Source organism: Musa acuminata, chromosome BXJ3-8 (genome assembly GCF_036884655.1).
Source record: "Musa acuminata AAA Group cultivar baxijiao chromosome BXJ3-8, Cavendish_Baxijiao_AAA, whole genome shotgun sequence".
NCBI lineage: Eukaryota > Viridiplantae > Streptophyta > Magnoliopsida > Zingiberales > Musaceae > Musa > Musa acuminata.
This window is the reverse complement of record NC_088356.1, coordinates 51,042,261-51,054,363: the sequence shown is the minus strand read 5'-3', so window position 1 is coordinate 51,054,363 and position 12,103 is coordinate 51,042,261. Positions and strand designations below refer to the sequence as shown.

The window sequence follows — 12,103 nt, the reverse complement described above, 5'->3', positions numbered from 1 at the left end:
AAATATCATTTGCCCCTCGTGCCGAGATGTTCTATTGGTTCATCATCATCACCTGTCTACTCTCTCTCTCTCTCACTACATCAGCCCACCGATTCGAATTATTATACATTTATCACAACAAAATCCTCATTAATTTTTCAAATATTTATACTTAAGTTAATGATAATATACTCATAAAATTATTTAATTTTTCTCGCTTTTGAAATGAGGCTAAATTATGGGTATTGTGATTTATGTGCAACGGTAAATCCAATTATGGGAAAAATAAAGGGAAAACTGTTCGTTATTTCAGCATCCCAATCATACTCCCTTCTCACAACAACTCCTAACAAAAGCCCTCTCTCCCTTCTTCTGTTGTTTTTTGGATCCCCTTCTTTCCCATCTCTTCCTCACTTTCTCTCCCCCTCTCTCTCTCTCTCTCGACTCCCGTCGCCCGCTGTCAAGCTTTTGGCACGCCACAAGGTCAGCTTCCTCCAATCTCCTCCCCACCTTTTCTTCTTCTTCCTTCCTTCGCGGTATTTATTCAGTCGAAAAAGAAAAAGAAAGGAACGCCAATTTCTTTCTCTTTCGTGTGCACGCGAGTGCGTCAATCAACAAGGGAAGTCATTCGGGCGATTTGCCTAACGTCGAATTGGTTTGCCTGCAACGATCGCCGTCGCCGCCTTTCCCGTCTCCTCTTGGCGGACGCGGAGTTGGTTCTTGATTTGGTGTGTTCTTGTTCGGATTGGCTTTGTCTCCGTCCGTATTGCGTGAGATCTGTTGATTGGGTTGTTCGCATAGTCGTCTTGACTTCCTGCGGTTTTGGTTTCTTTTGATCGTCGTTATTATTATTGTTTGTGAAATTGGTTGCGTGCGATGGCTGCTTCCTAATGGATTCGTGAAAAAGAAAACTGCGTCGTGGGTGAAAACTCGATATCTGAAATTATGAACGGGGAAGATACTTATATACAACTTCAGACCTAGAATGATGGGAAATAAAAGGATGGATAGTAAAAAGAGAATTGTGCAAAAGGATTTGAACTAAATGCAGTCGTGAATTGCATCATGTTTACCAAAGAATTCTTTAATCTGGTTTTTTATGTCTTCAACCAAATTGGCTAGATAATTTACTGTCTTATAAATCAGTTTGAATCTGCTTATCCTAACAGGATACCTGTTGATATTTTCTTTTTGTCTTCTTCTTTGGCTTTAGATAAAGTTATAAGCAATATGAAGCTTAATTTTTTTGGGCTCCAGGAGGATGTTAAAAAAGAATCTTCATTTGATGAGATTGTGACTATTGTCATCAGTTTTCTTTGGTTTCTATCATACCACATGTACAATTGATGTTCATTAATATGTTGATACCAAATCATGCTTGTTGTGATTTCATTTTGGTGAAGATTTACACAAGTGATCGAAGGTGCGACGAAGAACTTTTTTACATGCATCGTTACGTTGAAGGATTGATTGCAAAGTTAGTTAGTTTTTCCAACTTTAGTTAGCACGATTGCATCACTATTCAGTAATTTATGTTGGTAATCCTTTTCTCTCTGTTTTCACTTTCTGACAGCTTGAAGCTACCAAGTAAAATTTTTTGGTATACTATCACAAGTTTGAAAGTTGTGCATTTTCTGGAACCATGTCTGTTTGTTGGTATAACACTAGTTTATAAATGATGCTATAATTTACTTTTCATGTGGACAGAACCTATTTATTTGTGAATTTCATCCTCACTGTGCTTATTTGTGTTGTTCTTTCTTTTTTATTTTTCCTTTTACTTCTTTCTTCCTTTAAGTTTGTGATACCTTAGTTTTAGCAGATATGCTTCTAGTTTATATTAGATTGAGACTCATAGATCCTTGACTTTTAGGACACCGTACCAAATTTTTTCTTGGTGTTGGCTTTTTGGGAAAGCGTTGTACGGTCATAGTGTGTTTTGTTGGAATACATACTGATTTGAAAGTGTCTGAGATCATAGGCACGTGGATACAAAACATAGACCTAGTTAATTAGTTTTCCCTTGTTTATTTATCATGTGCTTTATGGGTTTACCTTATTATCGAAGCTTGTTGAGCACCATCGGTAAGACTTTAGAATGAAGTACCTATATTTTGGAGATTTTTATGAGCTCTATCTGATTATCATGGTCTAAATTTATCTCAGTCAATTATGTTCGAGTCCGAAATGTATTTGTTCCATTGAAACCCTATCAAGAGTTGAACACTGTAGAACTGTTTATCTACTGTATTTGGGATTAATTGTGCATTATGAGGGAATTTAGAAATTTGGTTAATTCATCCAACTTTTTTATGGATTTAAAAGAATTTTAAGTCTTTGAAGGGTCTGACCTTGCCTGATTGAAATGCATACAATGGCATACAAGTCGAACAATTGGGTTGTAGGGACAAATAATGAGTTAGAAAGACAAGACTACATGTATGTTATTTATGGTCTGGCACAATGTGTTGACTGATGGTGGGCCACTAAAGTTTCCATTATCTAATTACAGGTTTACATGCAGAGAAGCATTTCGAGGTAGAAAGTAACATTATGTAATTGACGAGAACTAAGAACAAAGATCAAGAGCGACATGTGGATGGTTTGAAAAGGAAGAGAACATGGCTAAAATTAGAAATATTATGAGTCTATTTGTTTTTTCCTTTCAATGAACTGAATACACTGGAAATAATTGTGTTAGATATTCTTATCATTTATTGTTTTATCGATTTCTATGTAAATGCTCTCTGATGATTGCCCTATATGTAGGACAGGTGCTGCTGTGGTGTATCTCAACCATGAGCTTGGCATGTCTTGTGTGTCATAGCATGGATAGCCCATCACGATCTTTCAGGAGCTACTCTGTTTCAAGTTCAGAAGATGAAGGGCAATGTGCTGCAGTTGTTTCCTGCTTGACTCGGAAGGTAACCATCGCTGCCACGGGCAGAGCCAACGCCATATCAACATCCAAAGTGACACCATTCCCCCTGATGGCAAGCAGGCAAGGGATGGGAGAAACCCCACGCCTTCTACGAAGCCGGGCTGTGAGTAGGGACCTAGTTAGAGACTGGAACTTCGATCAAGTTCATGTGGAGGGGTAGAGGTGTAAGAGATCATAACGGTCGTAAGAGGGAGAGATTGTTAGCTTGGCCACTGGGGTGGCCGCCGTTGTATATTTTGCTTCATCCACTGCATTTCTAGTACACTTTTTTATGGTTAGTTCTACAAGTCTCCATGAGCAAATTGGCCATCATAAAGTATTTTGCTTGCGCTAGTTGCTTGCTTTCTTATGGTTCATGTACTCAACATCCGAAAAATGGAACTTGTGTTGCTGTCTTGTTGGTTGTTTCGAAAACATATTCAAACTTATCGGTTGGGTATACTTTTGTAGGGCAGCATCATCATCAGGAGAGGCTGCTGCTATACTGCTGTGCTATCGAGTAGGGTGATAGAGCCCCCAGAAACCATGTATGACAGGTTTGATGATCATAATTTTACCTGCTCGACTGATTACTTCTCTGATGATTATTATGATGATGATGTTGATTGTTGTTAAGGAACAATTAAGCACAAAATCTTATTTCAGGGCAGCTGTCATTAGGGAAATTGGAAAACTCATTTAGAGGTGAGTTTTACCAATAATGGTCTTTATAAATCTGGTACTAGTTTATAGTGTAGCAACTTTTTTTATTCTGTGTACCCGATAGGTTTCACATCTGTTGCCGAATGATCATTATCTCACAAGAAATTCCAGTGAAGGATGAAGAATTTCATTTAAAGGAATAAAAACCGACTGAAGTAAAGTACAGAAATAAAAAAACAATGTCTATTAACACCTTAAAAATTTAGTGAGTTTAGAATCATGACATGTATGAATAGGATTTTTTTTTCTTGTGAGTTTGGTTTTTAAGCATGGTTATAAAAAAATCTGGATTTGATCGATCGTTTGGAACAATAAAAAATTTAAAAAATTATTTTCTACGTATTACCGAAGATATTTAAAATTTTATACGTGCATATAATTTTTCTGATTTGTAAAAGAATGGGAGAAGAAAAATTTCTATCTTAAATTTATTTATCTGTCTCACCAACTCTTTACAACTGTCTACTTTTCTTTTTTAAAATAATAGAGATATCAATGGGATGGGATGGGATGGGACGGGATGAGGAATGCTTTCACATCTTCATCCTTGTCTCATCTCGCATTATTCATCTTTGCTCATTTTGATGGGACACGACCGGAGATAGGGAATCTCGATTGGGTGAGAGAATCCACGAGTTTTTTCCTAATTAATTTATATAATTTTTTTAAAAAATAAAGTTATTATCAAACTTAATTAATAATATTAAAATTTATACGTAACAAAAGATAAATATATTTAAATATAAATAGAATCAAAATTACCATAATGTATAAGAGAGGTAAGCGAAAGATGGAGGAGGATCGATAGAAGACATAGGGAGGGGGCGAGGGTTGCAATGGTTAACGAGGTGAGGCCATGGGGTGGGTGAGGACGACTGCGATGGAGGGGTGGGGGGGCTACAATAGTTACGATGAAGGAGGAAATCGAGAAGAGGGATGAGAGAGAAAAGACTGCCATGGGAAGAAAAGAATATTGAGAAATCACTATCATCGATCGGAGAAATCATCATTTGCCAATGGGGAGAGGAGGATCAATGAAGACAAAGTCAAACGATCATCGCGACATCACTTGCGATTAGGGATTGTATACACTTAACGCATGAGCCTACGAGAAGAAGCTTGCAATCATCGATCGTCGGAGAAATCATCATTGGCCAATGGAGAGAGGAGGATCAATGAAGACAAAGTCAAACGATCATCGCGACATCACTTGCGATTAGCGATTGTATACAATTAGCGCGTCGACCTCTGAGAAGAAGCTGTTAGTATTGGATGAGAAGATATTTCTTTTGATTTAATTGAATCATATGGTTCTTAATTGATTCAATCAAGGTTTATCTAGCCTAATTTGAATGATGAAAGCATTAGTGTTTGGGCATAATATATAAACCCACATAGTTTTCCTATCCCCATCTCATTAAGGGTGAGTCCCTCGCGAGGAACCATAGTCACGCGTATAAACGACATCCCTAATAAATTATAAAGATGAGAATCGAGTTCAAGACCTTATGATAAAATTATATTATATATTTCATTTACATCATTCTTTTTTCATTATATAAAAAATATTCTAGAATTAAATATTTTTTTAATATAATCATTACGTCGAGGTGGGTCCCACCGATTCAAACTAAAAAAATTGTGAATTGTTATTCTGATTTTGATAACTATAAATCCCACATGAATACTTCAATCAGACAAATAAAAAGTCAAACATAAGATTATAACCCCAACGTATTTTCGAGAGATCAAGAACAAGATGATGAGATACTCCCAACCGAAAAAAAGACTTGGAATGAAATCCTTTCACAAGTAATATGTAAATTTAAGGCTTTATTATCAATAGAATTCATGGATAAAATTTTAGTTGAGAAGTCAACAACATTTAAGACATAATCTCAATGCACTCCCTAAAGCCATGACTAATATAATAAGAGGAACATGCGAGGATTAAGTGGGTCATAAAAATAATGAAAATCTCATGAATAAGCTGCAATTCAAAATGAGACAAGATGTGGTCTGAATAATTCCTACAATAAAAGCAATTGCTATTATTGTCTCGGGGAGAAAATTGCATATGTGAAAATACAACATGAAATGCGGCCAAAATAAGTCCTCGAAAGCAAATTTAGTATCGACGGATACTGGCAGGTGTCCTAGACTTGAAAAGTTCATATGACTCACTGTAATCTCGCCGAGTAACAACAACAAGTATCAGTTAAACAGGAGACTCAAAACCCGAAATTAGCTCGAAGCAAAATCATCTAGCAAGATCTAGAAACATTGCATCACGAACAAAATCAACATAACTAAGTAGAAGCATAATACCATTCGTGTGATGATTCCGGTTTACCCATCGGAAAGGAGGGCAACAAGCCACAGTAACTTGTGCGATATAAGGCATTCTAGCGACGCAGCATCTTTAGTCTTGGCCCTGCCTTCTTCAGTTGCCGAGCACGTTCCTTGTCTTCTTTCTTGCGGAGTGCCTCCGCACTAAGTTTGGCCTCAATCTCTTCCATTATCTTCTTCTTTTCCGCCTTCTTCTTCTGCAATGCTTCCTGTCTCGCGTTCTGGAGTTCTTTATATGCCTCCTGGGCCGCCTTTGCTCTAACAGCTTCTGTTTTTGAGCGAGCCTGAAGCAAAGGTAGAACACTGTGTCACAATGATCGACGACTTGTGCTGATAACAAATGTTCAAGAAATCACAGTTCGCTTACATGAGAGCTTAGTTTGTATCGGCCTATCAAGTCAATGTAATATGGTACAAGAGTAACCAATCTTGACATGTCAGATATGTTCTTGGCATCTGGAAGCACAAACTTGAACATGAGAATCTTCTTGTGAGATCCTGGGCATTGATCCGAGAAGTGCAGTGAGACAAACCACTTTCCAAACTTCTCAAATGTTTTGTCGCCAAAAACCTAAGGGTGACAACCATAGCAATGGAAGTTAGGACAATTTAGCGACGTTCACCAACAAGCGATGCTTCATATCAAAGGTAAACACAGCATCAACTGAAGTAATTAAGCCACTTAGCAGGCAAGCTGTCCGCAAACTTAGCAAAAACTTGATGATGGTAACTGAAATAAAAGCACAAATGCCTGGTAATTCTTTCTCACAAAGAATGCTAGATAATTAAAGAATGCAATTTACAAGAGAATGAACTTTGGAAGCTGTTGTTTTCTGCCATCATATTTTGCTAATCAATATAATAAGTAGAGTACATGGTTTACAGAATCTTCAAATGTACAAGAAGTTCCATAAAAAAATTGACAATCTTAACTATTTCATTTTAAGGGATTTTATGGTAATGAAATCATCATAAATTTGGAACACTGGTCCAAGTGCATCAGAAACTAACATTCGGTGACATATTTCCTTGATGATGTTAGGTCGAGATCTATCCGGTATGACAGAGCTCAAGTCTAGAGACTGATCATATGGATTACTGAATCGGCTGGGTCTCCAAAAAATACTCGAAAGGATGCAATAGAACTCGAATCACAAACATAAGATCCTTCAACTTTCCATTGTTTTTCAAACCTTTTGACCCAGATGGCAGGGCAATATCCTGAATTATTAACCTCTTCACATGTAAGACCCCACATCTAGCACTGTATACACTCAACTATTAGTCTAGAGAGGCACCTAACCAACAAATATTCCCACCATTTATCCAACCTTGACATACATAAAGTTCATCACCAGTACAAAAATGATTCAAACACACATCAACTGTTCTCATATGCCTCTGCCTTCTCAATACAAGTTAGTTGACAAGAATATATCAACTTTATTAATTTATAAAAGATTTGACAATTCAAGTGCTCTCACATCGCAGGATTATAAATATATATCAGTTAAACATACATAATGCCGATCCAAATACTAGAAGATTTGCAGAACCTCACAGTGTAGCTGCTACATGCATCTGTTACCTAAAAGATCCTGTTCAGCTCAGAAATTATCACAGTCTATGTCTTCTACCAGAAGGTCAAAACATCCAAATAAGTTTATGGCGCCTTTTACCAAAATCTACAAGATATTTCTACATCTCATGCTCTTCTTACATCAAAAATTAGTTCCTGTGGGCTTCTGGCTGCTTGCTAAGAATTTTAGATAGATCTTCAATTCAGACTATAGGTGCAAGCTAAAGTTTCCAAGTGATGAAAATCAAGTGATGTTACTCGTTTGCAGAGAGCAAAAGATGACTAAAAGGATATTCCATTTTCCTTATTTTTTCTTTACTTGGTGAAATATGTAAGGTTCAAGGGATTGAATAATGATCTCAATGATGCAAACCAACATGGTACATTCGGTTATAAGTTTAGCCCAAAGCCCAAGGACATGATACACTCACTATATATGTATTCATAATCTTAGCCAAAGGCATAGAGACAACACATGCCAAATCTTGAGAATACACATCTCCAAGAAAGTGACAAAGCAAATGATCTTCCAATGCGCCCAAAAAGGTTGTTTCACTACAAGAATTTTAAAATCTATTTTCATGATTCATCACCAACAAAGTTTGAGATGCACTTTGCTTTGCTGGAATAAGTAGATCATAAGTTACATCAATACATACACAATCATTGACACCATTCTCATTTACAATATACTACCTAGAAGGTCTCAAGTCTGACAATACTGTACTAGGTATTGCAAAAAGACAATACCTGCTAATACAATTGCTTCACTGATTTTTAAAATGAAGGAAAAACAATCATGTCATAACAGGCCATGCATGTTTGGAGAAAATGTCACACAATCTTAAAGGGATCTCACATACACCAAAGGAAACCTCTGCCATAGTGTTTCAAATTATTACAAAACAGAACAGATAACTGAAAGCAAATGTATAGGATGTCATCTTTCTCCAATTTAATTTATGAAAGAAAACTAACTACTAGCTATCATATCAGCCCTATTTATTTGAGAGATTACATTTAAACAATATTTATTGAGTAACATCAACTATGGAAAATTTCAACATCCAAACACCGCACTTAATGAAAATAAGACGCAAACTTCATGTGCGTTGAGTCAATCAATTAAGGCTCCACGTACAATCTAGCAAGTGACATAAGGTTTAGAATGAAATATTGGTAGCAAGCATTCTAAATTTTGCTGTTTTCATGAAATTGAAGTGGTGAGAGTACTAATCCTGAAAATCCTTAACTCCATTTCCTTTCCAATGAATAAGTTTAGCAATTAAATACTGACTAGATAAACATAGAACAGTTATAAGATAGGGAAAATTTTATTTTTATTCCCTTGCTTTGGTTGATTTGCACTTTAAACCTATGGTGTTCTTTGAACATATTCCACCTTCTTCTTTAATTGATTTACAAAGGTCAGGCTTAAGACTAAATGCTGTCATCCTAATGTTCATTTGGACAAGATGATGATAGCTGACATGTGTCACTCACATGATGCCAAGTAGCAAGCATGAAGGTGGGTAGCTAGTGTATCATCCATATGATGTGACATGTAATACGGAATACCATTGACCACACTAAGGGTTGCATCTGCTGCCTCCATATAACATCCAGCTTCCATGCCAAATGCGGATGTTGGGTAAGCATCACATGGATGTCATTTCAGCGTCAATACAAGGATAGAATTATTTAACATACCTCATCACACATAGCTGATGTAACGAATTCTAGTGTTAATGCACATATGTACCTCAATCCCTTTTTTCTCCATTACTTTAAAGTGACTGCAGAAAGAGTCTTCTCATGCCCAAAATGAAAGTTCTTCAGATATTTAAGAGAAATCACAATCTTATAGAGATTCCAAATATGTAAGTTTTTATCAACAAAATGAGCATACGTATCATCTTAGATTCTCAACAATGTTACTATAGAGAATATACATCAAGAAAATAAAGGGCAAATTACCTGATCGAGCACCACATCAGTGATCAAATCCCCTGCAACCTCCTTGGACTCCGCAACCACCATCAGCTCATCAGCAACCCACTTCCTTCCAGCTGGAGGTGCAACCACAGGGCTCGCAAACCTCTGGAGGTCCCTCTCCTCCTTATGCATCATCTTAACAGTCTTCTTCCTCGCAAGAGCGAGCACCACATGGTCCATCGCATCCTCGTTCATTACCACCTCGAACGTGATCGTGTCCTTCTTGGAGAACACCAGATGGAGCGCCCGGGAGATGAGGTCGTGCCGGCTCAGCAGCTCCATCGTGGCGAGCATTCCCTGGCAGTACCGTCGGCCAGTGGCGTAGAACTTAAACACGTCCTGACCCTCCTTGAGGAGAAGGGGCGTGTCGTTGCCGTCCCCGGTGCCGAGGAGGCTGAAGTTCTTGTCGAAGATGGAATCCTTGACGGCGAATTTGGCCGCCCAGGCGAGAGCGATGGCCTCGTTCCGGCGCTTCCCATGGAAGTAATTGAAGGCGAAGCAGATCAAGAAGGTGACACAGACGATTTCGAGGAAGTAGGACCGGAGAGAGAGCGGGGGTGACGGGGGAGAGGAGAGTTCCACTGGTTTAGAGGAAGGGAGGATGGAATCGTCGTCGGCGGCGGAGTCGGGGTCGTGGTCCGGGGGTTGGACGGCGGGAGGGATGCCTTCGAATTCATCCTCGTCCCAGAGATCGGAAGGGGGAGAGGGAGCGGCCGGGGGGCCGTGGTGGGACTCCTGGGAGGAGGCGCCGGAGAGGGAGGTGGCGGGGGGAGCGGGGGTGGCGGATACGAGGGTTTCAGCCGTGGTGTCGAGATCGACGTCCAGGTCGTCGCCATCGGGGTCGAAGCCCTCGAAATCGGCGGCGGAGGCGAGGACTGAGTGGCGGGATAGCTCGTGGGTGAGGAGGGAAAGGACGGAGAGGAAGGCGAGAAGGAAGAGAAGGGCGTCGCCGTGCGGGGAGAGGGACGTGGCGAGGCCGCGCGTCCACCGGATCGCCATCGGGATCAACTGGTCTCTCTCTCTCTCTCTCCTCTCTCGTGAAGGGAGAAGAAAGAAAAGAAAACGGAGATTTGGGAGAGGAAGACGGTGGTGCGGAGAGAGACGGAAGAAGAGAGAGAGAGAGAGAGAGAGAGACTTGGTTGTGATGGTTTTTAAATTATGATTTATTATTTGGAAATCATAATGTGGACACGTGGAAGTACGTAAAAACTCATTTTCCCGGTAAATGATGATGATGATGATGATTTAGAAAAACAATTAAATCTAATATATTTTTTCTTTATTATGAAAACAAAAAAATATAAATAAAGCAGTAAGATTAGAAAATATAAAATTAAATATCCTAATAACATGAGATGGAATCCTCCTAAGTATGAAAAAATTAATTTTTTTATTTTAATAATTTTGTTCTCTTACACTACTTGAACATCCTAAATATCTAAAAATATGATAAGATCCACGAGTAGCCTTTCAAGATGAATACTATTTATGATCAATTAAACTTCTATATACATGCAATCTAATTATTCGAATATGATAACCATTTATTGAATATATCATGAAAATTTTAAAATAAATATTTTTTTATTAAATTACTTAATATTATATAACCAAAATGTAGATTACAATACCTACATTATATACAATAACATTACATTCACTTCAAATCAAATAAACTAAGTATTATCTTGAATATCGAATATATTATGAAAAGATATCGTTGACATCTAGTCAGCCCGATATGGTTTAAATCTATATGAGTAGGATTATCCGATGTGTCTTGAAATGAAAACGTCTAAGTTCTTGAGAAAGACGTTTGAGGTATCATCTACACAAAAATTAAGGTCGAAAGAGATTTTCTAAGTCGATCCCTCCGACACCTAAGTTAGTAATATAAGGTAAATGAATACAATCGCTAATAGTAAATAGTAACCTCTTAACCATGTTAAAGTGAGATTTTATACCTAGTAGCAATAGAGCATCATATTTTATAAATATTCTTCGAGGATGTAGTCTTTAACTGTCATTGACAATCTTAATTTTGTCTTTTGTACACGTAGGTAACAAGGGTGGAGATAACCTATAACTATTTGTCTTGGGTCGATGTCTATGCAAGTAGATTAGTGGGGGATAGCTTTTGTCTCCTTCCAACCTTGACTACACGGAGGACACATGCTAGATGGATCGTGTTTGATCGATGATATCCTTTTGATAATTTATCACCCCTGAAAGCATGCTATGATGGCTCTTTGGCGAGGGTCTTGAAGCACGACATCTAACCTATCTGATACATTAGTCTTATACTCATTTGATCACTTCTTTGAGGGGGAGCAAGAGTTCATGATCAATGTACCAAAAAAGAACAGGGACATGTCCTCCCTACCACGAGCAATGAGCAATCAATGCATACTAGCTAACCTATCCCAAGTGGAGGGGGGTTCAACATTCGACCCCTCCACCTTGGTCAACAAACGAAGTTGGCACTAGACCCCTTCACCTTGGTTGGTGGAGAAGATTAGTGCCCAATCCACCCACTTTGGGCAGAAAGGGGGGTCGGC

General features: G+C 38.4%; 2 protein-coding genes across 5 annotated transcripts; one reads left to right on the top strand and one right to left on the bottom strand.

Annotated features, from left to right (window-relative positions):
* The first annotated feature begins 304 nt into the window (after nt 1-304).
* LOC135645117 (uncharacterized) lies at nt 305-3,316 on the top strand. 4 transcript variants are annotated; one of them, XM_065163203.1, is made up of 3 exons: nt 318-462; nt 1,383-1,456; nt 2,754-3,316. In XM_065163203.1, the coding sequence occupies exon 3, from the start codon at nt 2,778-2,780 to the stop codon at nt 3,078-3,080; it is 303 nt and encodes a 100-aa protein (XP_065019275.1). In that variant the 5' UTR covers nt 318-462; nt 1,383-1,456; nt 2,754-2,777; the 3' UTR covers nt 3,081-3,316. The 4 variants fall into 4 exon arrangements, with proteins under 4 accessions (XP_065019274.1, XP_065019276.1, XP_065019275.1 ...); XM_065163202.1 differs by lacking the exon at nt 1,383-1,456 and having other exon boundaries at nt 305-462; XM_065163204.1 differs by lacking the exon at nt 1,383-1,456 and having other exon boundaries at nt 311-462; nt 2,749-3,316.
* Nucleotides 3,317-5,637: 2,321 nt separating this feature from the next.
* LOC103995699 (uncharacterized protein At5g49945) lies at nt 5,638-10,665 on the bottom strand. Its single transcript, XM_009416352.3, has 3 exons — nt 9,528-10,665; nt 6,339-6,542; nt 5,638-6,255 (listed from the first exon to the last, which is right to left on the bottom strand). Exons 1-3 carry the CDS (start codon nt 10,542-10,544, stop codon nt 6,028-6,030), a joined length of 1,449 nt encoding a protein of 482 aa, XP_009414627.2. The 5' UTR covers nt 10,545-10,665; the 3' UTR covers nt 5,638-6,027.
* Nucleotides 10,666-12,103: the final 1,438 nt, after the last annotated feature.